Source organism: Pungitius pungitius, chromosome 18 (assembly GCF_949316345.1).
Source record: "Pungitius pungitius chromosome 18, fPunPun2.1, whole genome shotgun sequence".
Lineage (NCBI taxonomy): Eukaryota > Metazoa > Chordata > Actinopteri > Perciformes > Gasterosteidae > Pungitius > Pungitius pungitius.
In genome coordinates this window covers 58,003-84,835 of record NC_084917.1, presented here as the reverse complement: position 1 = coordinate 84,835, position 26,833 = coordinate 58,003, and the positions used below count along the sequence as shown (strand labels likewise).

The 26,833-nt window shown below is 43.2% G+C and overlaps 3 protein-coding genes across 3 annotated transcripts in view; 2 read left to right on the top strand and 1 right to left on the bottom strand.

Moving 5' to 3' along the window:
• gfra2b (GDNF family receptor alpha 2b) overlaps positions 1 to 10,441 on the top strand; it is a 33,103-nt gene extending 22,662 nt beyond the window's left edge. The window contains exons 6-10 of the mRNA XM_037485263.2: positions 3,410 to 3,519; positions 3,896 to 4,036; positions 4,454 to 4,638; positions 6,878 to 6,925; positions 8,060 to 10,441. Of these exons, the coding sequence (XP_037341160.2) occupies positions 3,410 to 3,519; positions 3,896 to 4,036; positions 4,454 to 4,638; positions 6,878 to 6,925; positions 8,060 to 8,185 (610 nt within the window). The 3' untranslated portion in view covers positions 8,186 to 10,441. The remainder of the gene's footprint in view (positions 1 to 3,409; positions 3,520 to 3,895; positions 4,037 to 4,453; positions 4,639 to 6,877; positions 6,926 to 8,059) is intronic.
• Positions 10,442 to 18,179: 7,738 nt separating this feature from the next.
• dusp11 (dual specificity phosphatase 11 (RNA/RNP complex 1-interacting)) lies at positions 18,180 to 22,544 on the bottom strand. The gene is made up of 10 exons (XM_037485542.2): positions 21,311 to 22,544; positions 21,129 to 21,194; positions 20,428 to 20,503; positions 20,221 to 20,352; positions 20,020 to 20,143; positions 19,662 to 19,722; positions 19,551 to 19,597; positions 19,396 to 19,471; positions 19,236 to 19,325; positions 18,180 to 19,154 (listed from the first exon to the last, which is right to left on the bottom strand). Exons 2-10 carry the CDS (start codon positions 21,164 to 21,166, stop codon positions 18,548 to 18,550), a joined length of 1,251 nt encoding a protein of 416 aa, XP_037341439.2. The 5' UTR covers positions 21,167 to 21,194; positions 21,311 to 22,544; the 3' UTR covers positions 18,180 to 18,547.
• A 2,167-nt stretch (positions 22,545 to 24,711) lies between these two features.
• On the top strand, positions 24,712 to 26,109 carry LOC119226884 (caspase-7-like). The gene is made up of 4 exons (XM_037485236.2): positions 24,712 to 25,099; positions 25,216 to 25,379; positions 25,472 to 25,598; positions 25,717 to 26,109. The coding sequence occupies exons 1-4, from the start codon at positions 24,904 to 24,906 to the stop codon at positions 26,016 to 26,018; spliced, it is 789 nt and encodes a 262-aa protein (XP_037341133.1). The 5' UTR covers positions 24,712 to 24,903; the 3' UTR covers positions 26,019 to 26,109.
• Positions 26,110 to 26,833: the final 724 nt, after the last annotated feature.

Genomic DNA, 26,833 nt, shown 5'->3' with positions numbered 1-26,833 from the left:
AATGGGTCGCGGGCGGGTTGGAGTCATTGGGAGAGAGTCTGGATCGATAAACAGGATGTAAACAGGGCGTCTATGTTATTAGACAAGATCAAAAAAAGAATATATTAATATTATAGGGGGGGGGGGCTGTTTGTACCCAATAAAGGAGAAGTGAAAATTGAATAACATTTTCTGACTGTCAGGGTCAAAGAGAGACTCAGCGTGTGTCACTATGTGTGTGACAGAGAGACAAAGTGAGACACTGGAGGGAAGTGTGTGTGTCAGTGTGGATTATGGTTGTGTCTTTTGTCTCGAGCTGACGTTTCCAGGATTACCAAACACATAGACACACACACACACACACAAACGCACACACACACACAAACGCACGCACTGACCTCTGTGTGAAAGTCAAAAGCACAGCTCTCAGATCTGTCAGATCTGTCTCTGTCTCTCTTTTCCTTCAGCTGACAGACATGCAAACACAAAACTCACAGTGAGGTTTGTGCAGAGCATCACACACACACACAGACACACCCACACACACACACACACACACACAGAACAGCGATGATCGTACTTTCTCGACACCCTGCTGATTGAACCACATGACGTCATCTTCATCTTACTCCTCCTTGTCGTCTCAGCAGGTTCACACACTGCTTCTTCTCTTATGAGTTTAACACCAATAAGGAGAAAAAGGTTCCTCCTATAAAAAGGAAGTAAGGAGACATGGACAGTTAGTAGAAAGGAGACATTCAATGTTGTAATGGTTCTTACTATTATTATACTACTATTTTATGTTATTACAATGGCATTTCATTATGGTACTTGACTATGGAATTTATGTTTGTATAGTGCTTTAAATGGTACTCAAGGCACTTTACATGATAAGAAGTTAATGCAGCTTAATATAATATACATATAAATACCAAATAAGTATATGTATGTGTACGCACGGTGTACCACGGTGGTTGTTGCATATTGTCGTCTTTATTATCCTTCCAGCTTAAACAATCTGAGTTACATCAAATAAAAAACAGCAGTGAAATAATAGTAGGAAACCAAACCGAGAAGAGAGTCACAAGCATCACAGGTTGAAATAGATGAGTTTTAAGTGCTGTTCTGAAAGTGGCGATTGACGCAAAATGTTGATCGCGCTCCTCTGTCCTGGAGGAGGCGGGGCTTATGCAGCGCACACCTACCGGTGAAGAGAAGCCACCATGTTATAAAATGTTCTTTTCGTAACATCTACAGCCCAAAACGCTAAGATAAACAAGTCAGAGGGAGAACATATAACCCAAACCCTAAAAAAAACCCTCCTAAATATCTTTGCTCCTACATTCATCCATGTAGGAGCACATTTTCTCCACATTTAGCCCTGTGATGTGGTCTCTGCTTTGAAGGACTGTGGTGATGTTGTCTCGGTTTGGGTTTGTTTACTGTTTTATTTTGTGGTTTCCTGCCTCTTGTGTGCATGGGTTAGCTTCACTTCCTGCGGTTTTCCCCATGGCATTTTGATTTGTAATTATTAATACCTTTTTATTATTTATCATTACTAGGGCCGGGACTCGATTAAAAATATTAATCTAATTAGAGGCTTTGTAATTAATTAATCGAAATTAATTGCATTTTAATTGCATAAATATTTGACCTGAGAACAGTGAGAAGTAATTTTTTTCACATGGAGTTTTATTTTTGTTCAACCAATTCCAGTGTAGCAATAGCATATTTAGAAATATAGTACTTTCAGAAATTCTGGTAGCCTATAGGTAAGTAGACCTTCGGTAAACTATGTTTTTTAAGCAGACCAATACTTTCAAGAACATTCAGAACATTGGTTATTTTTTCAGACGTGGACTTAGTTACCCTGGTCCTTAAACCAGTCATCTGGTGCAGTGCGGGTTGGGTGTGGGTCCTTGTACGTCCACGCTAGCTGCTAATTGTGTTGCGTTGAGGTGATACTTGAGGCTCGATGTGAATTCCTTGTTGCACAGCTTGCACACAACCACGCTCTTATCGACGCTTCCATCCGTGTGTTTATTATAAGAAGATTTCCCATTCACGGGGCCACCCGACACGGTCTCGTCAGCTTCTTCGTTCACGTTCACTGTGGTTTGTTGTTGTCTCAAGTCATGGACGCTAGTTGGTGCTCCAGTGTAATCGGTCCCCCCGAAACTCATCCAGTGAGAAACGTTCCGCGGTGCAAAAAATAAGTGTAAAAATGCGTAAAAAATGTTTAATGTGTTCTTTTTTGTGTAATTAATTAATCTTAATTCACATTGTAATTAATTAATCTTAATTAACGCGCTAAAGTCCCGGCCCTAATCATTACATACCTTTTGTTTGTGAGAAACGCTGCGTTTGGATTCTCCTTCCTGCCTCTGCCCTGCTGTGACAGATATGGTCTCTGGTTTTAAGTATTGGAGTGATGTGGTCTCTGTTTTAAAGGACTGTGATTTGGTCTCTGGTTTTAAGGATTGGGGTGATGTGGTCTGTGGTTCGAAGGACTGTGGTGATACAGGCTTTGCCTTGAAGGCGTGGTTGAGTGTTCCGGCGGGGGCAAGTCAAGGCAAATTTGCTTGAATGGCACATTTCAACAACAAGGCAATTAAAATGCTTCACATAAAACCATTACAAAAAATCTAAAAATGAAGCAAGGAGATTTACAAACCATTAAGGACATTGATTGAAACATGAGAGAAAAGTCATTAAAATAGTGTAGTTTAAGAATTTCTTGCAGAAATGGTGAATTAATGGCAGCAGCAAACATAAAAGATAAATTCACCGGGTTAGGGTTTAGGGTTCGGGAAGGAATGGTGCGATTTTTTACATGTAATTGCTGACGATAAATGTTAGCTGGGCCAAACACGACATGAGCCAAACACGACCTTCCTCCTCCAAGTTCAGAACATTTAGACGAGGAGATGGAGCAGCGTAGATGGAAAATGGCCATGGAAGAAGGAGGTTTTGTGATGTGCTTGATCTGACGTTCCAACAAGAGGGTTGGATGCAGAGGGAAAAGTGTGGTGTGATTTTTTTTAGTGTTTTGGGGCCGATTTAGGATTTGTCGCTGTTGAGGAAGTTGGCTTGCATCAGGGTCTTTATATTTGTGAGGCAGTTGGTGATGGTGGAGTAGCTGTTGGGTATGATTGATTTGGTGGAGATGCAGATGCTGCAGCAACATACAAGTAAAAAAGACTATGGTGGAGTATTGCCAAGGGGGAGCAAGTAGAGAATGAAGAGGGGACCATCTACTGAACCTTGGGGGACACCTCGAGAGACTTAGTCTGTGACAGACTTGGATTTTTTGATGGCAATGTACTGTTGGCGCTCAAAGTATGACTTGAACCAGGAGATGGCAGTGCTAGTTTTACGCTGAGAGCTGCTTTCTCTCCTTCCTCTCCTTCCTCTTCTTTCTCCTCTTCAGAGCCCGGCTGGCTGACTTCCACAAGAACTGCCACACAACGTCTCAGAGCGTCACGGGCTGTCCTCACAATAACTACCACGGCTGCCTGATGTCCTACGTCGGCCTCATCGGTGAGCTCTCGTTTATTTTATTATTTCTTCATGAGGTCGTGGCTGTGAACTCTCACCTCCTCTATAAACCCTGTCTTCCCTTTAATTAGCATATTTCATTATATTTGGGGAACAAAGGGGACTTTTGTCTTCAGATAATTTCACCAAACCTCAATATTATTCTTTCAGTATTATTATTACAATGAGAGGATTTGCAGTCGCCGGCTCTTTGTTGGAGAAAAACATTGCAGGGGACTCACTTCCTCGCTGGAAATCCTCCGCTCATTCAAATTCCAATTTCCCCAAATCCTCTCCAGCTTTCTTTAGGGACTAATCTGCATCCTGCTTCTTATTCTTCTCCTGCATGAACTCCCTCTCTCTCTGTTTCTTCCTTCAGGCTCTGACGTGACGCCCAACTACAACGACAGCAGTCCATCGAACATCACCATGAGCCTGTGGTGCACCTGCAGGGGAACAGCCAATCAGGAGCACCAGTGTGACGCCTTCCACCGGGACTTCACTCACAACACCTGCCTCAGTAAGTGCTGACAGAGCCGAGTTCAGCTGATTACAAATGTTAAACAAGAGTTAAAAGTATCCTTTGTGAAAACTCAGATAAAATCTGAAAAAAAAGTACAGACATACTGTTCCTGTTGGGATCTGAATGTAAGATATCATGTTAGAATGAAGGAAAAAGAATATGCTGATTCAGGTCAAGGTGCTAGGAGAATAGCTTGTTCATAATTATGATAACATACATCTAAAGAAAGGGGGATGTAACGATGTGTCAAATATAACTCCCAACCTCTAGGTGGAGGCACCTGTCGGTGCACGGTGATTGAAATAAAAGTACAACAAGTCAGTTGTGGCTTGAGTTACACACATTTATTACGTTTATTATATAATTTGCGTTACGTGGAGATTGATTGAGGAGTTTCTCTGCCATGGTTCACAGAAAACTCTATCCAGTCGTTTGGCTACAGAGCAGAAGGAGGAACTCTTCTGGTGACGGAGCCGCCGTCCACCTTCTTCCCTGCTGCCCGGCCCCCAATCGTCTCTAAGCCCGCCGCCTCTTTCCACGCTGATGCCCTCAAACCCCTGGACAACGCCTGTGTGTTCTCCACCTGCGCTAATCTGCAGGTGAGTTCTCCAGAACATTGCAGTGTGTGTATTGGATGTATTCTATACAATAACGATCTGAAATCATGTGATGTGTAACTTCATTATGAAAAAACAAAAAATATTTCTTTAATTTTGAGGTATGGCTGAAATGCACATATTGTAAGTCGCTTTGCATGAAAGCATCAGCTCAATGAAATGTAATGTAATGTATTAAGAAATCTAACGATGAATGTTTTTGATACTCTGGTAATGATGTCATTTAATTTCTACTCACATGCAGAACTAAAGACGACTCATTGGATGTGGATTCTTGTACTAAATAACATAATAATGTACGTCATATGGTGTTTATCATCTTGTATTCTCTGGATATTCTCTTAGTCATATAAACTTATATATATATATATATGAGTCAGAGAGAGTTCTAAGAAGTGAGAAACACATTATATAGAGGGAAAGGAAGATGAGAGAAAGCCATCCATTACCAACAGGAAGAGGTAGAAGGCCACCATCATTGTGTAAGAGATTCACAGCATGAATTACAGACATATGTAAATATATTCTCTATATATAGTCAAAAGTCTGGCTGGTACAGTACATCTTCATCTCTAGTGGACGTGGGTCTCTCGGCAGAAATGAAGCTCCAACAATCAGATATGATAGAGAAGCAGCACTATGTCCCTGTTAATTCTGTTATAAACATTCACTTCTTGCAATTTGTTTTTTGAATTGTATAATTTCCCATGGAGCACATGAGCATAATATTGTGTTCTGAAAGCTTTGCTGAGCCATCAGTTGACAGGAAACAACCTGCAAAGGCGTGCACAGTCAGGAGAACTCTGACATAACAGTCAGTGTAAAAATTGTGCGGACGCACACACATGCATTTCAGACGTGGGTATAATGATCCTATTACTGCTCTAACTGAAAGGAGTTTTTTTTTTCCTTCTGGTGGAGCGATTAAGATCTGATTGGCTCTCCAAACAAGATACAAAGAGGGGATATGCTAAGAAGGCGCTGACAAATAGGCTGATGAGAGAGAAATTATACTGTGGGAGTGTGTGTTTATGCTTATTTAACCATTCATTCTCCATCAGAAGGAACCGGAGCCGCAAAACAAAGGGAAACACTGTAACTAATCATTGACCATGAACATTCAATAGGAATATTCAATTGCTAAGATAATTCACAAAATAAATAAATACTAGAACACAAACTAAAAGTCAGACCAAAGTATAAATCAAGTCTCAATATTGATATTCACTCAATACATTACATGTTATTTATCTTTTATCCAAAAGAGACTTACATTGCATTATAATCCATGCATTACATTTTGCCTGGGGAACAATTAGGGGTTAGGTGTTTTGCTCAGGGACACTTCAACATGGCACATGGGGCAGCCGGGATTCAAACCACCTACCTTGCGGCCCCCAGCGCATCACACTACTCCATGACCACCACTGCCCCCTGTGTGGCGGGACAGGTGTATTGGTTTGTAAATTATAAATCAAAAGAAAGAAGCAGAGACTCCAATCAAAACAGATTTTATGCATGTAGCACCCTCTAAGTGGCAATGATGGGATGTTTATGTTCATTTCACGTTTTTCTCGACTTAGCGTCAAAAGCTACGCGAGCTCACGCAGCTGCAAGACTGTGATTGGTCTGCTCAGAGTCTCACAATTCCAGGTTCATAGCATAACACCGCCATTATTAAAACGAAGAATCTTTACGAGAGAATTAAATAGTTTGAAGAGTTTTTGTCGGATGAAATCCGTAAATATGACCACTGATACAACCCGTCATTGGCGGACTATATATGACGCGCAGATGGTGTCCTCATAGTGGCCGCAGATCTCTTCAAACGTCGGTTTGCTGGTCGAGGAGTGAACAAAGTTGGAGGAAAATACGGAACAAATATGTCCACGAAAATAAAAGGCGCTGAAAAGCAGCAGTGGCGATGCACGGGACAAAAAAGTCTCTGATAAATAAATAAACAAACCAACGACTTTCACACACAAAGATGTCACTCTGTAGGTCGTCTTCAACAAAACACGTGACTCCACCTGGTAGTCTGGAGGTGAAATGCTTTGCAACACGAGCAAACCTTTTAGAACCATGAAGTGAAACGAGTCCGTCAACACGAGACGCAGAGACTGCTTCTATATTGTTGTGAATATCACACCCATTCCAGATGGTGGTTCATAACTCTCGATAAAGAAAGATGTGTGTCTCATGCCGACTTCTTGTTTTACAGGACGGAGGCTTGAAGTGCATCTCCTCTGAAGACTTGGAGTGTGAGGAGGTGAGGACCTTTTGATTATGGAAATAACAATTTATAGATCATATCGATGCATTCATGACACCACACACACACACATGTGTGGATCCTCCCATGTCTGCCCTTCTTTATTAGTATTTGAGTTGATGGACAATGTACCATATGTCAGGTCCAGGTCTCTGATGAAGTAAAAAAACTTTAGGATAGAATGATATGTTCTTTTATATCGTTATGTTCCCTGCTAGATTCAGGCAACGTAAACAAAACAAACGCGAGGAATAAGGAAACTAGCAGCCTATAGGGCAAACAATAATCAAGAATGTATTCTTCTTAAATTAAATTACACAAACACTCAAAGTTGCAAAGAAACAAGACAAAACAAACAGGCCTCCAGAAATAGGCCATAACCCATCCAGGGCCTGCCTATCGGACTCTAACTCTGAGGCTGGTGGCAGCCAAAACAAAACCTGGGTGATGTCATCCAAAGCTTTTCAAAGGGACCGGCTCTGATCGCACACCGAATCGGGATGGACCATCAATTAAGCCTTCTGCTGGGCTGTCTGCTAAACATGGAAATTCACAAGTATACACAGGCCACCAACAATGGTTAGGGACGTAACAGCGAACATACGTGACAGGTGGGACTCAATATAATGTTTAAATATATGTACCAGAAAAGGTACAAAAGAGAACAGGCTGTCATGCACCTCACATATTGAGGATAGAGAATGATATTAGTGGACCGACACTGGACCGACTCTGTGGGCAATGATTGACATTATAATTTTAGCGTGAAAGCCAATCTAACCAACACTAAAATGATCAAATTCAGCCTCCAGCTCAACAAAAATCTATTCTCTGTCCCAACTGTGCTGTGAGCCCCAGTACCACAGCAAAGGTTCCTTCTGCACAACCTCCACCTCCAAACAGGCCCTCAGGAGCCAGTGAGGTCTGTGGATCCAAACCTCTCCGATCCAGAGCCTGAGAAGTCTCAGATCACTCATTGGGACAGCTTTTGGATAATCCCGTCTCGTTTTTGATCAGTTTGAGCCCATGAAGTTTTAGAGACACAACAAAATATATTAAAACTGACACTTGTGGTAGAGTGATTATGTAACATGACTTGGTCTGTATTAATAACCCCCCCCCCCCCCACAGGCACTTTTAGCTCGGGGCTCGATCGACTCTCAAGACTCTGAAGGACCGAAGAGCAGCAGCCGGGGATCAGCTACTCTCCTCCTCTGTGTGTGTGTGCCCATCTTGATTCTACTCATGGTCTCATAGACATGAAGTCACACACTCTCATAAATGTCAAGACCCAGAGAACGTCACGTTACTCGATGCCCTCCGAGAAAATGCCAACCAGCAGATGTCCAAACATTAATGACAAGCGTTGGAGGACGTTCGGATTTTCCGTCTTTCTCTACCACACACAGAAGAAGAAACTGTGTTTTGTGTGAGAGACGTAACAAGCTATGAATCACTGCATTCAGTGGTTATGGATCTGAAACAACTAAACTAAAAAAATACAGGTACACACAGACACACATAAAAACACTCACATAGACAAACACACACTCGCCTTATATGTTATTTTATACCTTGTCAAATTGTCAATTTGTTAACTGAACATGCCATTTTCTTCCACTATCTTGTCTTATCTGATCCCTGAAAATGGGTGAATCAGCTCAATGTTAAGTTATTGCTAAGTGTAGCGATGTTATAACAAAGGGGCTATCATGCCAGAAGATAAATATTAATATATAAACATATTACAGAGAATAGTAATTACCAAAAATGTTAAGTAAAAGACCATGGTCAAGGACGAAGTAGCTGCTTTCATGTCAAAGACTCACTGGCTTGATTCGGTCGGTGTTGGTACGCAGTGTTGGGGAGTAACGGAATACATATACCGGCATATTTAGAAAGCAAAGTATGTGTAACTCTATTCCGTTACAGTCACAATTTAAATGAATGGTATTCAGAATACAGTTACATTGTTGAAATCAATGCATTGACATGACGGTACTGTTTCACGAGTTTATTTACAAGTGAAAAGCACTGGTTTTTCTTTGACATTAGAAAGGATTGTCAAACTCCTTTCAGGTTCGGGGCAGATACTGCCCACTTCGAACAAACCACTAGTACAATCACATGGAGGTGAGGCGCTGACAATCCGACCGTACAGCTGACGCTGGCGGCGCGGCAGTCACCCATCCGGCGGTTCGACCTATGAGGTCTAAATAAATAAAGCCAACTTGATACATTTTGAAAACGAATGAAAATTCTTTTTGCGTGATCAGTAGCTGCTAATGATTCATGAGCCCCCTGATTAGCCCAGTTTGACATGCTAGCTAACGTCAGCTAAAATTAGCTTGTGTTCGCTTAAACTGCGGTTAGATTTTACAATACTCAGTACAATACTGTAAAATACTCAATACAATACTCAGATTAGTTAATGTATTGGAATAATTTACAGATTACATTTTTGAAAAAGTATTCTTTATTCTGCAACGAAATACGTTTTGAAAGTTTGTACAATGACCGGGGAGGGTGAATTCACACCTACAGTGTCACACAGTCAGCTTTGGAATCTCCGAGTTATTTAAACTGCAGTAACAATTACCGGTTTATTAACAAACTTTTCGTTGAGACACTCGGTTTTGACACCATTTGTCGACTCAGTTACATATACAAGATCTGTCTCTATGCAGAGTCAAATTAACTCTACATTACTCCAATTTCACCAAGACCAAAAAAATAACTCTTCTCAGTTTGCTGTGTACTGTGAACTCATCTTTAGCTTCTCCCAGGCTGCCACATCAATGTTAACTTCTAGATACCCAGACATCCACACACAGGTGGAGAGGGTGAATCCTGAATGCACAATTTATGGACGCCATTTAATATGAAACATTTGGGGGGAAAAAACAATTTAAACACACCAAAGGACTAATCACACGACCATGAAATCATCGTTGATTTTATCAAAATGATTATACAAATGTATATGTGTGTTATGAATCAGTCACACTCCTCACCTTGTGATTATGTCATCATGTCTGTGAAGATGTAAACCATCAATGCTTGGAGACATTTGAAATGCATTTAAATTATTTCTGAATATTTAGTTTAGTTTAATTATATTATCTTACATCTCCAATCACATAATTTCCCACACAGAACGGACTTTTGAACCCATGACCTTCTTGCTGTGTGGTGACATTGCTAACCACCACACCAAGGACACTTGAAGGACACATATCGGACACATGTATTACACATGAAGAACACATGTAGGACAGAATGTCAATGCTGACATTGAGAGATTATAAGACATGAGGATACATTGATACATTAGGGGATATAATGAGACACAATTAAAAAATAAATTATATGTTGTATATAAAATAGAACATATAAGATATATTATATAATATGGGACTCTTAATCAGAGAATAATACACATGTCAATCAATGCTATTTGAAATAAAGTGATTCATGAGGTAAGTTAACATGATAATATATGTGTGTGTGTCTGTGTGTGTGTGTGTGTGTGTGTGTGTGTGTGTGTGTGTGTGTGTGGACCACTCAGCAGTGTTGTGTGTGTAAGGAAAGTAGTGACCTTTTTCTAGCGAGCTGTAATTGTTCATATCAGCAAAGCTTTTCTACGCTTCACAAAATACAATTTTGTGGATTCACTACCAGTAAGGTTGCACAAACACACAGACACACACACACAGTATCAGCATGTATTATCCTCTAAGGCACCAGGGCTGCTTTAAAAACAATGTGCTGTTATTGGAGGAATAATGTAATGTTTGTGCTTTTAACGTGTTTACAAATTTACTGAAATGTTAGAGTTAACTTTACAAAGTGACTCGTCAATCAGCGTTAGTCCCCGCCCTAAAGCATCTCCTGCTTTATGGTCTGTTTGACTCTAAATGGACCATCACTCACTAAATGAACATCATGCTGCATGAAGAAGACTTAAAACTAGAGATTGAGACCATAAACTCATGTTTAAAATGTTTACTGAGGGAATAAATCAAGAGAGAAGTAGAGTAATTTCCTCATAGACGTCTATGGGAGCAGAGGAGTCGCCCCCTGCTGGTCACTACACAGAAGTAGAGTCATTTCCTCATAGACGTCTATGGGAGCAGAGGAGTCGCCCCCTGCTGGTCACTACACAGAAGTAGAGTCATTTCCTCATAGACGTCTATGGGAGCAGAGGAGTCGCCCCCTGCTGGTCACTACACAGAATGAAGCTTTAACATTCTCACTGCACTGAAGCATCTCTAATTTGTATTATCTGAACTTTAAAGGTTAAATATGGAAAATAAATAAAGGAAAATCCTGTCATCTGATAAAGACAGGAATGTTTAAGCTCTATGGATTTTGAATAAGGAGAGGAGGAAGATGATGACTAAGAGGAAAAAGGTATGATTATGGTGACACGGAATACTACAAAAAACTTGTCTTCAAACCAAGTAAATTGCTTAAGCTCAAGTTAAAACAAACTGACTTTCTGATTGTTCACTTTAACCACACACAAGCTGCTTAACAATGGGAGGACACAAGGACACGAGGAGACAAGGACACAAGGACATGAGGAGACAAGGACACGAAGATACAAGGGCAAACCAGACAAGAACATGATGACATGAAGATGAGGACACCTATTTCCTCCACTATCTTTTATAAGACAGGTGAGACAGCCAGCCGCCATCCTGAGAGGAACATTCAGTAAAACGGATGATTATGCTTCCTCACAAACTATTTACATGGCTGTAATTATTCATCAACACAAAGCACAACAGCAATTCATGACGCTGAGAGTACAGAAGATGAGCCTGTGAGTAAAGGAAGGGAGCTGAGTGTGTGCTGCCACTGAAGAAGAGAAAGGTGGTGACACATACTCAAATAAACATACAGACACACAAACACACAAACACCATGTGCAAGGACATGATAAGAAATGCGGGATCATTCTACGGTTTGCTGAAAGTCTCCCTTTTTCTATCCGTTGACTTCCATGTCTTTTATGCTTCCCCCTTTAAGCTAAGGCAGGAAGTGCCTCACATACATACATGATTCCCAACACCTTCTATGGGACAAAAAAGAGCAATGAAGCAGACACAGTGATGCTAGCGGTCCTGTGAGGCTAAATCTAAACACAGCGCGGCTTTGAGCCAAATGCTAATGTCATGTTTAGCAAGTGTAATGTTTCTAACATTAGCTAATGTTGGGGTCCCATCACAGCGTAAAACCAAGGCTGACTTTCAAATGCATTTCTGCTGCAGGACAAACGTGATCACCGATCGATCTCCGCAAGAACCGATCGCACAGCGAGTTCAACGAGAGGAAACACAGAAAACCCTATCAACAGTCTGGGCAAATGATTAGCATGTTATTTTTTATGATGTTTACTGTTTTGTTTTTACGAGAGAGCGTGTTTAATAGGGTATACAGCGGGTGAAATAAGTATTGAACATGTCACCATTTTTCTCAGTAAATATATTTCCAAAGCAGTTATTTACATGACATTTTCACCAGATGTTGGTAACAACCCAAGTAATACATACAAAGAAACGCTCTGCTTCCGCTGTCCATTTGTTCATTTGTCTAACCAGTCTCTTTCTCTGCTTTCTCCATCTCACTCGTCTTTTTCTCAAACGTTGCTACATTTCTTTTCTTCCATCTTTTTATTTGTATTTTGCTGCTACCTTTATTGTCTTTCCACAGTATTGAGATGATGTCATCGTCCTGCCTGGAATGCAAAGATTTGATTGGTTGAGTAGTATTACAGGGGATGGTTTAACTCAAATGCAATTGGTCTGTGCTTCAAGCCACTACCGTAAAGAAGATCAAAGCGGTAACAGTCCTTTTTTTTAGCTTTTGTTGCGAGTCCGGATGGGACGGCTTCTATGTCCGGACCCGGGTTCCGCCAGTTAGTGACCTTTGCCCTATGACGCGCCCAGTGTTGTGGAGTAATGGAATACATGTACTGGCATTACATATTTAAAATACAAATGAGTAACTGTATTGCGTTAGCTACAATTTAAATGTATGATGTCACAACTTGGCTCTTAGGTTTGCAACAAGTACAGCAAAGACCGATTTTATTTGCAATCCAAACAAAAACCATGTAATAATGTAATGTAACAAGAGTAACCATGCACCATGCTGGAGAGAAAACTCTGGCGCACACTGGAGCAGGACTTTTATGCCCCTCCCTTGGCTCAGACCAGGTGCTCTCCAATCTGCTGCGTGGAGACCAAAGGCCGACTGGCCGTATCAGTGACAGGCCGTCACAATGGTATTCAGAATACAGTTACATTGTTAAATTCAATGGATTACATGACGGTACTTCTGATTCACGAGTTTATTCACTCTCTAAAAAAGGGTTGTCAATCTCATTTCAGGTTCGGGGTAGACACTGCCCACTTCGAATGAACGACTAGTACAATCAGATGGAGGCGAGGCGCTGACGATCCGACCGACAAGCGGCACAGCCGACAATACAGATCGCTGGCAGATTTGGTTCGATTTTTGTAGTATGCGGTTCGGGACTACAAACACAAAAATGAGTTAAACCTAAAACATTCAGCCAGTTGGAACAGAGAAACACACCAGAATAGGCTTGTTTAGTAAGCAGGATTGGATGCCTGCATTCCTACACTTATAAAATGCAATTCAGTGTGGAAGTAATCCAAGTATTCAGAATAGTTAATGTATCGGAATACTTTACAGATGACATTTTTGGGCATGTATTCTGTATTGGAATACAATTTGAAAGTATCCTTCCCAATGTGGTGAGGATAGGGAGTAAAAGGGAAATTAAACCAAATTAAGACAGACAAACTAACAACGCCACCTGGTGAATTTCACCCCGAGAAATAATCTGGGAAGCACAAGGCACACAAACAAGTTTACTCGTTGAGGCAAGAGATGCAGTTCATGGTTTAGGAAAATTCAAAAGAAAATCAATTAAAGGGGCTGGAGCTGAGTGGATAGACATGGCTTGATGCAAGGGGGGGGACCCACCAAATTAAGAAAACAACTCAAAACCACCCGACATAGTGAGGAACCCGCTACCCAGGACACAGCAAACAAAGGGGTAGGACACCACCACCAGTCTCCAGCAACGAAGACAAAAACATATTAGTGGAGAGTTATAAAAAGAAAACTAATATACAAAATTACAATAAGATAAACATAAATTCAACAATGCACAGGGATACAGCCCTGGTTTAAACACAGGCGTGATAAAGGTTTTAAAGGAGCTGATCTGGCTTTCGAAGTGAACGCCAGACAGCGCAGCGACATTCGGCACGGTGCGCACCAGACCGATCGCACACAGCCCTACACAGCGCAGCATGGTGACACAACTTTTCAAGGGGAGATATAGCCTCAGTAGGGACAACGCTGCGGAGACGAAGCTTCCCCAGAGGTGGAGCTTCAGCGGAGACAAAACTTTACCGGAGAGAAAACAGCAGAGACCCCAATCCGCTGATCACAGTATCTCGTGTTTTGGGACACACGCTTACACACAGAAGGAGGGAGGGAGGACACTGGCTGTCGCTGGCATTTACCAAGTAAATACGCTGCTGGACATACGGGAGCACAGCACAGCACGCATAGTCGCCCGGAAATGGCGTGCCACTTTTAAACTGGCCCACCTCATTACAGCCACCTGGTGTTAATTACAAGCAGGGTCACCCAATGACCTGGCAACTCTATACACTCTAACATAACTCTAACAACATGGTGCCGCGTGTGAAGCCATCACTATTCTGTCTCAACTAAATTGTTTAGTTGTTTCAATCTAAATAATGAACTTTTAGTAAATGAATGCTGAATTATAAGCCTCTTTGTGTCATTGGCCTGTCTGGACGTGTGTGTCACTGAGTGCATTCACACACATTATTCAGATTGATTTTGAATGACAGACACACATAATTAGATAGATGCAGAAATAGAATCCATGACACTAATGTGTGTGCAAATCTTTTTGTGGTTTGTTTTGCAGGTTTTATGTTGATATGAGGAATTCTGTATTTATCCATGAGTAAACACATTGTTATAATGGTTCTAACCCTAACCCTAAGCCACTTCAAAGAACCAGACAATAAAAATGGGAAAACAGCAACTAAACATGAGGAACCAAGTATTAACCTGATACTGGCTCCTGTGGTTGTAGTCGGGTCCTAATCCTTGTTCTCCCATGACATAAACATGAGGAACCAGGGAGTCATTATGAGGAACAAGGGACTAAACATGAGCAACTATGGACTAAAAATGAGGAACCAGGGATTGAACACGAGGAACCGGGGACTAAACCTGTGTTCTTTAAAATCACTGCACATCTCTTTCTATTCTGCTCCAACAGTTCTGTGAAGAGATCCAGAATAAGCGATAGCCCCTAACCTGTAGAACTAAAGCCCATCAGCAGCCCTTCTATTGGGAAAACATTCTCTTTTAATAACTACAAGTATTCAAATATCTATTGCACATTTTTTTAAAGTAGAACCTGAGAAGTTCAGGAGTAGAATCAGTTTTGTGCATTCAAAGGAGGATTCAGCTGTAACTGTCTTATTTCAGCTGTTACACGTTTTCATATATGAGAAATGTTCTTTGACATTCCGTCACGTTTAACCCTAAATCCAATTAGAGAGACGCCCACAGTGTGAGGACAAGCATTAACACGCAGAGAGACACACACATATTTGTGTGTAAGTGTGCGTAGGATTGTATATGTGTGCGTGGGTGTGCATGGGCATGGGTGTTTGCTTTCCCATGTACGTGTGTGTGTGCATCTGTGCATGTGTGTCTGTTTGTGTATCCATGTGAGGTTGTGCTCTGATGACTTGTTACGCGTGCACGAGTGTAACAATTGTTGTTGACGAGTTCTTATTTAATTGTGCGTTTGGCATATTTGAAGTTCTCGTTTTGTTTTGGACAAGAAAGTATACCTACGTCAGTACTGTAGTACATATACTTATCAGGTTGAACAAATGTTTCCCACTGTATGGTTAAAAAAACGTGTTGTTCTCCTCAGCCTAATGTTACTGAAAGAGAAGATATAGGGGATCCTTGTTGACACTCTGTTCCGTCTCCTCCCCTCTTGTTGTTTGTTCTCCTCACGCTAATTCCCTAAAGGAGGATCGTCCCCATGTTTGGACAGTGGAAATGTGTTCATGTATTTTTGAGAAGCTCTTGGGAAAGCTTATGAGAAGGACAAAGCAGGGAGAAGCTTGTGTCCTCAGATCCTTCTATCCTCAACTCCTTGGATCCTTAGATCATCAGATCTTGTTGTCCTCATCTCCTCATTCCCTAAAGGTTTTCAGATTGTGGTCCAGACTAACCTAAGCCAGCACTGACTATAAGAAGTATGAAAGGGGAGAGTGACTGAATCTGCCCCCCGGACTGAAAGTGGAAGCTGGATGCAGAACTGAACTCGGTAGTTTTGGTATCAACAGTGTAGTTCAAACTAAAACACACATTCACGCAGACACGCACAGATGTGTAGTAGACACAATAAATACATTTTTGTCACGCTCAGGTGCATGTGTGTGTGTTTGCATGTGCATAACCCATGGTAATGTATGCTTGAGTACTTTACATCGTTATATTATATTATTAGGGTAAAGGGTAGTTAAAAGGTTGTGACAGCTCATGAATTATTCTCATCCTGTTAAGAAGGGATGTTCATCATATAGCAGAGCACACAGATACAGAATATATGACTTTGCTTTGAGTCTAATGAAAGATCAGCCTCATGTACAGTATGTTGTCCTCATCTCACACACACTGCGTGGTAAAGGACGTGTAGATCAAAGCGTTGGAGAGACAGGGACATGTGTCCATTTATTAACATCACTAAATCATTCTGCTCAATCAAGATTGAGTCTACAGGGGAAGACTGATAGAGAGACAGGTAGAGACCAACAGATATAAAGATGGGTAAAGACAGACAGGTAGAGAGAGACGGGTAAAGACATACAGGTAGAGAGAGACTTTCTGGTCTTTCTGGTCACCAAACCAACACATTGAGAAGATCAGTTCCAGAGTCTCCACTGGAGAAGTTTAGATCTTCGGACCTGAGCACAGCTCTCTGTTCGGTTTTCTTGTGTTGTTCCTTTTCTCAAAGATCCTCTCTGGGACACTTTGCCCCACTTTGAGTCTCCGAAGCGTATCATAGTGAGCCGACTGGCGCAGCCACAGCTCCCCCTAGTGGCCACCCGCAGACCTGCAGTCACTTTATATTTAAATCATTCAAAAATCAAGCAGAACTTTTTTTTCACTTCTTCTCAATGTTTTATCTTCTTTGTTAGCCTTAGAATAGGTCAAAAAAGGTTGGTTCATCACATCTTGCACAGATAGCAAGTAGTAACTAGAAGCACACTGGTACTAGTATTATAAGACATAGTAATAGTAGCAGACATCAGGACATGAATTCATCAAGACATAAAAACATTGAGACATGAAGCCACAAAGACGTCAAACAAGCCAGACGAGACTTCAATAATGTCTTGAAGACTGGTGCTCTGGATGCTCTGAATGCTCTGGATACAGCAGCACCGCAAAGAATCTTGGGAGTTCTCTTCGAATTTGTATGCTGTAACTCTCAGAGCAGACTTCAGGCCTTTTTTCATCAGAAAATCAGGAACTTGCTGTCTCAAAGTGATGCAGAAAAACTGCTCTTATTCATCAGGCCGCTCTAATAAGTCTCTTAAGCCTCTCCAGTTGATTCAGAATGCTGCAGCACGAACTAAGAGAAGGGATCATATCACTCCTGTACTACCACATATACACAGTCAACCCGGTTAACTGGTTGAACTCGTTAAACCAGGTGAAACATTTGGACCAGGCCCGTAGGTGGAAGCCTGCGGCTGGTTGAGTGAAGGTGCAAACAACCGTTATTACCAAAATGAATTTTCTTTAAATAGAAGATGAAACATATGTCAAAGGGATATAGGATATACTTCCTTTTATAATATTGTAAAATCAAACTTCCACTAAGTTCTTTTCGGGTCTATACTAACCCTTTGCCTATCAAAAATAAGGCCAGCTCGGATGGTCTTCGTTCTTTTTGACACGTGAAATAATCCTTGAGACGTCCAGATGTCTGTAATTTTTTTTGTTCTCCAAACGTAAACAGAAGACACTTTTTCCTACTCTGAAATTCTGTCCCATCATCCCACCGTTTACCACTGGTCAACATACAGCATCAAATGACTCTTCCACAATCAAACAAAAAGCCTGTGAACCCTCCTTGAAGCAGTGCCTAACCCCCAAATGGTAACCCCTACTACTAAAGGGTCCAATTTGGATGATTTTAGTCTTTTATTAAGCACATTATAAAACCATGTTACATATACAAGCAACTAATAGAGAATAAAATCAGAATAATAATTAAAGGGACAAAAGCAGGCTGTAAAAAGTGTGTTTTTCATGATATTTCACTTCTTTTAGGATGAAGTTTATCTTCACTCTCTAACCCTTCTTGATGCATCATCTCTCACTACAGCAAAGTCCGCTTGAGGACTGTATATTGTTTATGGACCGACATTTGGACCTGCGAGTTTAATTCATCACCAGAACCATGAAGAATGACATCCTGTCTGTGTGGAGTGTTCAGTCTCAACCGAGAGACTCATTAGTCCAGCAGGCTGAATAACGAGGGAGAGAAGGAGGACCTATTCGTCTGTCCCCTGGAGGAGCATATCCGGACCTGCTGTGCTCTGGAGGAGCATATCTGGACCTGCTGTCCTCTGGAGGAGCATATCTGGACCTGCTGTCCTCTGGAGGAGCATATCTGGACCTGCTGTCTCCTGGAGGAGCATATCTGGACCTGCTGTCTCCTGGAGGAGCATATCTGGACCTGCTGTCCTCTGGAGGAGCATATCTGGACCTGCTGTCCTCTGGAGGAGCATATCTGGACCTGCTGTCTCCTGGAGGAGCATATCTGGAACTGCTGTCTCCTGGAGGAGCATATCTGGACCTGCTGTCTCCTGGGGGAGCATATCTGGACCTGCTGTCCTCTGGAGGACGATATCTTGCCCTCCTGTGATCTGGATGAGCATACCCGGACCTACTCTCCTCTGAGCAAGGGGGACTCCTCCACTGACGGTCAGTATGAGGGGACCTCCATTGATAAGAGGGTGGAGATGCTCGCATAGGTGGACTGGCAAAGTTTAGATGGTGTTGCTGTGAGCGCTGGCTTGCTCCTCTTGGAGGAAAAGGTCTGCTGGAAGACAAGCGCAGAGAAAGATATCAAAGATCGATGTAAAGCTGTTCGAAGCGTGTGCCCTGTGGCTGGTTCTGGTACCTGTGGTCTTTAATGGGCGGGGTGGAACGGCGGTGATGTGAAGCGAGACCTCTCATTGGCTCTTGCTCCGCCTCCTCCATCCCCTCATTGCTGTTGGAGACTGATCCGTTAATAACAAAGTCTCAAACCCCACATAACATTACATGTTAAAGACATTCACCTTCTCTTTGGTCCACTTAACAGATCGTCCAGATAGTTCTGTCTTTCCACAGCATGTCCCCGAGAGGAGTTGAACACTGAGAACAAAAGAACATCTAAGAAGCTTTCCTTTGGGAAACTAGACATTTAAATAAGAAGAACTAGAAGGGTACTCACACTCCACTGCCTCTTTAGGATCCATCCCATCAACATCTATCAGGTACCTGCAGGTAGGACACAGCTGTAACACCAGCTCACGCGTGTGCTACTCACCTGTGTGCTACTCACCTGCAGATCAGGTAGCCGGTGCGGTTCAGACCGTGAGTACAGTGGACTCCAATCAGCATGTCTGAAACAGAAAGAAGGGAAAACTATCCAGTCAAAGCTTCCTCGATGTTTCTCTCTAATAGGAACAAGTAAGCAACCAGTTATTAACAGGTTATTCAAATCTAAGTGAAAAGTTAGTAACATTTTAGTAACATCTTTTTACCAACTTAGTGGCCTCTCAGTAACTATTTCTAAGACGTAGAGTTGGAGACGAGTTAGTAACTTGTAACTAGTATAATGTAAACGGCTCCTGTCCCACTAGAAGAAACCACATTGGACCAGTTGTACTGAGAGGCCTCAGAAGCTCCGCCCCTCTCACCGTTATCTGCGTTGTCTCGTAGAAACACGCCTACAGCTCGTTTAAAGCTCAGGATGGTTTTGTCGCTGGGAACCTCGTGACCGGCAGTTAAGATCTTCATGATGAGCAAAGACTCCGGGACGTCCTGCCGACAGAACAGAGAGCGCTGGAGTCTTCTTCTGTTGGAGGTGAGGAAGCAGACCAGCGAACCGGGAGGCCTACCTGCAGGCTGTAGTAGCGCGTCGTGAACGTCAGGTCGATGATCAAACCAAGCTCCTGGTTTTCACTCCTCAGAGCGTCCAGCAGCTCCCACGGGCCGAACACATCCGCAGGCGCAAGCTGTTGGTTCAGAGACTGAAGGAGTGGAAACAGTTAGTGAGCCGCTCGCTGCACCAACTCCACGTTGAGCCCGGAGCTCGAGCTTCTGACCTTCTTCAGAGGAACTTTGAAGGCGATGAAACGGGTCCCATTCAGTCTTTTTCCAACTGCTGAGTAATCCAGCCATCTGTAGAGAAGAAACAGCTTTTACTGTGAAACCACCCTCATCCACTTCCTCTTCAGTGAAGAACACGGATCTTCATGTGTTGGTTCTTTGTAGACAAAAAAGGTTCGGATAGATGAATGGAGATGATAGAAAGGCAACAAGAACTCAAATAATGAAGGACACACAACACGTGGAACCTTGAAGAAGATCTACAGCAGCAGAAGAACACAAGGGGCCCCTCCTGTCAGCCAACAACAGGAAACTGAGACTACAACACAGTCTCACCACAACGGGACAACAGAAGACAGGACAAACGTCTCCTGGTCTCATTCCAGCTGCACATTCAGATGGTCACAATGTGGAGGACACATGAAGCCATGGAGCCGTCCTGCTTCAGGCTGCTGCTGGTGTGATGGGGGTATTTTCCTCTTAGCATCTTCTGCAGGATGATGCACCACACAGCCCATAGCATCTCAAACATGACAATGAGTTCACTGTACTCAAAATGGACCAATGTTTCCAACACCTCGTTCAGAGTAAAACACCAAGAATTAAGGCAGTTCTGAAAAAGAAAGCGGTCCAACCTTGTACTAGCAAGGGGGACCTGATGGAGTCCACACATATGTATTATATATGAGAAACTCACCTCACCGGGACTCCTCTGTTCTTTGGGTGACGGGACATGTCCAGCTTCTCTCCGCTTTGACTCAAACTAGAAATGTGACGTTAAACGACACATGAAAGTTACCTCGTGCAGCTAACACATACGGAGCCAAGTATTTATAATAATGTAATGCGCTAATATACCTTATATGAAGTTATACTTACGGTAAAGAAAGTAAAAAGAGGATCTGATGAATCAAAAATACGATCTCCGAGTAAGCGGCTCCATTTAACTTAGACCACAAACAGGAGTCGCGTGTTGATGACGTGTAGAACCGCCATCACTTCTTCTTCTTCTAGTGTTTATTGGTGGTTGGCAAACCATCTTGTAGGCGCATTACCGCCACCAAAGGGCCATCGCGTGAAGGAGAAAGGACCTTTCACGCTGGATTCGAAGTGTCAAAAATATTACCTCTCAACCTTTATACCGAACCACTTTGTCGTGACCTTAGTGGAAATCGTCACGGGGTCAAAGAAAGACTGTTAGAGGGATTCATGAGGTGTCGAAAACCGTGTTGTTTAGGGAATCCAAGGCTGGATTTAAAGAGTCGTTTTTCCTTTGGGAGTTTCTTAACTGAGTGACATGAAGTGAAGTGAAGTGGTGTCACAGTAAGAGCTGTTGGAATCCATTCAATTCTTTAGCAAAGGAACCACTGGACCATCCTTTGCAAAAGGAGTTGTAACTAAGAGCACTTTGTTCTCACGTCTTATGTGTATTTAAAACACAACATCAGTGACATCACATGACTTGAGTGTTTTTATGAACAAAGATGTGACGCTCCCCTCGCTGTCGGCTCACCTGCCTCCACCCGGATGAATGAAATCCTCGTCGGCCCGCACTGCATGATGGGATTTGCTGGGCCTTGTAGGATGAATCAGACATGTCCTCCTGCAGGACTGCGTCCTTCGACAGAACAGGACGCCCAAGTCGATGAATCAGGAGGAAAAGGCCGACCAAATGACACATACTTTGAGCGTCTGTGGGGGCGTTAAATGGTGTAGATATGAATGGGATTGGCTGGTGACCAATCCAGGGTGTACCCTGTCTCTCGACCCTATGAAGAATAAGCAGTTTGAAGGTGGATGGATGGTATTTTTTTTTAACTCTCTGATTTGCTACATTTAAAAGGTACTTTGTACTGTTCTACATCTCATTTGAACACAGTACTTTTACATGTATCGGTTTATATATTGTTATTAGATCTTGTACTTTACTTAAAGATATTTGCTCTCTGAATGCTTGTTGTCTGAAAGAGTGAAACTGGAACAGAAATGTTTAAGCCCAGATGAACAGAAAGTACTTCTAGCAAAGAAGACCAGTTGAATCAAAAGGTTCAGCCTTCAGCTGATATACTTTAGATGAGATAAAGTGTTTAGAAGTTATACAACAGTTACTGAGAAGCACTCATGGGGAGAAAAAAATGCTGAAACCTTTTCCACAGTCATCAGACGAGTATTGAGTCCTGACCTGTACGAGCAAACTGAGACTAAAGGCTGGTGCATGGTTCTGCATCTTCATGCGCATTGTGACACAATTCATGGTTCTCAAAGGATTGCACGTGTTGCAAAGCAATTCACCGCCAGAAAAATAGGTGGAGTAACATTTTTGTGTGTGGAAGTTGTTGGTTTATTTATTTATTTTTTGTTTATGTGTGGGCCCAACCATAGGGATCCATACAACCAATCACAGCCTTGCAGCTGAGTGAGGCTCGCGTAGCTTTTGATGCAAGTTTAGAAAAACTGGTCGACGCACGCAAGAGGAAGAGAAAAGGCAGCAAGGGAAAAGGCAGCAAGGGAAAAGGCAACAAGGGAAAAGGCAGCAAGGGAAAAGGCAGCAAGGGAAAAGGCAGCAAGGGAAAAGGCAACAAGGGAAAAGGCAGCAAGGGAAAAGGCAGCAAGGGAAAAGGCAACAAGGGAAAAGGCAGCAAGGGAAAAGGCAACAAGGGAAAAGGCAACAAGGGAAAAGGCAGCAAGGGAAAAGGCAACAAGGGAAAAGGCAGCAAGGGAAAAGGCAACAAGGGAAAAGGCAGCAAGGGAAAAGGCAGCAAGGGAAAAGGCAGCAAGGGAAAAGGCAGCAAGGGAACAGGCAGCAAGGGAACAGGCAACAAGGGAAAAGGCAACAAGGGAAAAGGCAGCAAGGGAAAAGGCAACAAGGGAAAAGGCAGCAAGGGAAAAGGCAGCAAGGGAAAAGGCAGCAAGGGAAAAGGCAACAAGGGAAAAGGCAGCAAGGGAAAAGGCAGCAAGGGAAAAGGCAACAAGGGAAAAGGCAGCAAGGGAAAAGGCAACAAGGGAAAAGGCAACAAGGGAAAAGGCAGCAAGGGAAAAGGCAACAAGGGAAAAGGCAGCAAGGGAAAAGGCAGCAAGGGAAAAGGCAACAAGGGAAAAGGCAGCAAGGGAAAAGGCAACAAGGGAAAAGGCAGCAAGGGAAAAGGCAGCAAGGGAAAAGGCAGCAAGGGAAAAGGCAGCAAGGGAACAGGCAACAAGGGAAAAGGCAACAAGGGAAAAGGCAGCAAGGGAAAAGGCAGCAAGGGAAAAGGCAGCAAGGGAAAAGGCAGCAAGGGAACAGGCAACAAGGGAAAAGGCAGCAAGGGAACAGGCAACAAGGGAAAAGGCAACAAGGGAAAAGGCAGCAAGGGAAAAGGCAACAAGGGAAAAGGCAACAAGGGAAAAGGCAGCAAGGGAAAAGGCAGCAAGGGAAAAGGCAACAAGGGAAAAGGCAGCAAGGGAAAAGGCAGCAAGGGAAAAGGCAGCAAGGGAAAAGGCAACAAGGGAAAAGGCAACAAGGGAACAGGCAGCAAGTGAAAAGGCAACAAGGGAACAGGCAGCAAGGGAAAAGGCAACAAGGGAACAGGCAGCAAGGGAAAAGGCAACAAGGGAAAAGGCAGCAAGGGAAAAGGCAGCAAGGGAAAAGGCAGCAAGGGAAAAGGCAACAAGGGAAAAGGCAGCAAGGGAAAAGGCAACAAGGGAAAAGGCAACAAGGGAACAGGCAGCAAGTGAAAAGGCAACAAGGGAACAGGCAGCAAGGGAAAAGGCAACAAGGGAACAGGCAGCAAGGGAAAAGGCAACAAGGGAAAAGGCAGCAAGGGAAAAGGCAGCAAGTGAAAAGGCAACAAGGGAACAGGCAGCAAGGGAAAAGGCAACAAGGGGCTCTTGCACAGAAAACTGATCGCCATGACTTGGTTGGTTGAAATGTAGCTTACAAGCCGTAAAGGTGTGAGCACCTCTGCCTTAAACTAACACATCTGATACTAACACACCTTAGACTAACACACCTGCTACTAACATCTGAAAGAAAAGCGCCTGAGACTAACACACCTGCCACTAAAACAGCTGAGACACTCGCACCTGAGAGGAACTCACCTGAGACCATCTCACCTGAGATTGACGTACTTGAAAGAAACACACCTGAGGCTAACACACCTGCCACTAAAACAGCTGAGACACTCGCACCTGAGATTGAAGTACTTGAAAGAAACACACCTGAGGCTAACACACCTGATAATAGGCGTGCAGAGAGGTTGCACAATGTATTTTCCCGGCACATGCAGAAGATAACTCAGGTTACATAACGCTCATGATCCTTCCTGTTGTAACCGCCAGAGGAGGTCCTTATATGGTCATTCAGGTGTGACTGCAGGTTTACAGCCTGTCTGACATAACGGAGACAGGCAGAACTCCAACTTTACCCCCTCAGTGTAAAGAGCAGCGTCTCACGGAGGAAGAAGCAGAAAAAGTAGCAGAAGCAGCAGGGAAGACAGATGGATCACAGGAGGGACACCAACAGGGCCGTGCTGGTCTCTGTGGAGCAGTTTGATCCAGGAGTGGTTCTGGGAAGGAGACCCGGAGCCGCCAAGGACGCCAAGAAACTCCACCGTACCCTGAGCCAGGTGGGCTTCAAGGTGGAGATCCACAGCGACCTGAGCGCGGAGGAGATCTACCAGCTGTTCCTCCAAGGTGAGACCAGGATACGTATGGAGCTGTGAGTGTATGAACCAATAAGTTCATTACTCACATTTATGTTATGTGTCTCTGTCTGTCTGATTGTGTGTCTCTGTGTGTGCGTTCGGCAGAGAGCATGCGGCCTGTGAAGAACTGCTTCCTGGCGGTTTTGTCCTCTCATGGAGACGAAGGCTGCATCTTTGGAGCAGATGGGAAAGCTGTCATTCTGTCTCGTATCTTCACATATTTTGACAATGAACGTATGGAGAAAAAGGCCAAAGTGTTCCTCATCCAGGTGGGAGTGTTTCCTGTGTCCCACATACACACACAAACGGACATGGTGATGAAGACGGGGGGGCGACTGACGACTGGTTGTGGTCTCTGCAGGCCTGTCGAGGAGCTGGTCTGGATGATGGTGTTGAGGTGGATTCAGCTAATGACACCAGAGAGTGTAGCGTGTCTCACCATCTCTCTGTTCCCATGGATACAGCTGTGATGTATGCAACACCGCCAGGTAAACACCAGAGAGAAGGTCTCTATCTAGACGTATGATGTAGACCACCAGCTACACTGGTGAGGAGGTCTCTATCTAGAACAGGATTGTTGTGTAACGTTCTCTGTCGTCTCCTCAGGATACGGAGCCTTCATGCACCCTCTAGGGTCCGTCTTCCTCCAGACATTCTGCACTTTATTAAAGGACGGCGACAACCGTAACCTGGAGCTAACCCGCCTGATGACCCGCCTCTCCCACATGGTGGCCTACAGCTTCCAGGCCAGAGGTGGTGCGCTGGGTGGGAAGAAGGAGATGCCTTGCTTCCTGACCCGACTGACCAGAGAAGTGTTCCCCTTCGCTGACCCATCGGCATCGTCCCTGTGCCCCGACTATGAGTTCGACTGCAAGTCTCGCTTCCAAGACAAGTCAAATATCGAATGAGATATGCTGCGAATGTTGTGCTATTTATGAAAAATGTACCCTGTTTAGGAAAAGAATTATTTCCATATTTAATAAATAATCTCCAAACTGCTCTACTTTTGTCACCATCTTTTTCTCGTTGTTGTTGAAGTTCTGATTTGGACAGTGAATAACAGTACTTTATATAACTTTAATATCCCACAGAGGTTACTCTCCAACCTGTGTTTAGTATCTACTGACCGTAAACTAGAGTTCATCAAAGCTCTGCATCACTCTAGTAATAAAGCTCCAATATCATTTGTGATCATCATGCTGAGAAGGTTGTTCAACCTTTTTAAAAGTAGATTTCCCTCTGGACCTTTCTTTTAAAATAAAAGTCAGTTGATCATCGTCCAGGTAGAATTTGATTGACGCTTCAGTGCAGCATCACCTCCTTCCTTCCTCTCTGCTTCCTTGCAGAGCTGCTCTAAAGCTGTGTGTTGCTTCAGTGGTCTTAGATCTTTTTGTAAGATGTTACTATGGTATACTGAAGTATAATTACAAGCTGAAGATTTAATAAAAAGTCAATATTTGCAGTGTTGACCCTTCTTTTTCAAGACCTCTGCAATTCGCCCTGGCAGGCTGTCAATCAACTTCTGGGCCACATCCTGACGGATGGCAGCCTATTCCTGCAAAATCAATGCTTGGAGTTTGTCAGAATCTGTGGGTTTTTGTTTGTCCACCTGCCTCTTAAGGTCTGGGGAGTTTCCTGACCATGGACCCAAAATGTTCATGTTTTCATGTTTTGTTCCCTGAGACACTTTGCCTTAAGGCGAGGAGCTCCATCATGTTTGTCA

What these genes read in the sequence shown, in the direction of transcription:
- dusp11 (XM_037485542.2), bottom strand. Translation starts at nt 21,166, where the DNA reads ATGTCCCGTCACCCAAAGAACAGAGGAGTCCCGGTGAG. An exon ending in AACAGAGGAGTCCCGGTGAG is followed by an intron (nt 20,504 to 21,128) that starts GTGAGTTTCTCA and finishes TCTTCTCTACAG; the next exon opens with ATGGCTGGATTACTCAGCAG. An exon ending in CGCGCTACTACAGCCTGCAG is followed by an intron (nt 20,144 to 20,220) that starts GTAGGCCTCCCG and finishes TTCTGTCGGCAG; the next exon opens with GACGTCCCGGAGTCTTTGCT.
- LOC119226884 (XM_037485236.2), top strand. Translation starts at nt 24,904, where the DNA reads ATGGATCACAGGAGGGACACCAACAGGGCCGTGCTGGTCTCTGTGGAG. An exon ending in CTACCAGCTGTTCCTCCAAG is followed by an intron (nt 25,100 to 25,215) that starts GTGAGACCAGGA and finishes TGCGTTCGGCAG; the next exon opens with AGAGCATGCGGCCTGTGAAG. An exon ending in CCAAAGTGTTCCTCATCCAG is followed by an intron (nt 25,380 to 25,471) that starts GTGGGAGTGTTT and finishes TGGTCTCTGCAG; the next exon opens with GCCTGTCGAGGAGCTGGTCT.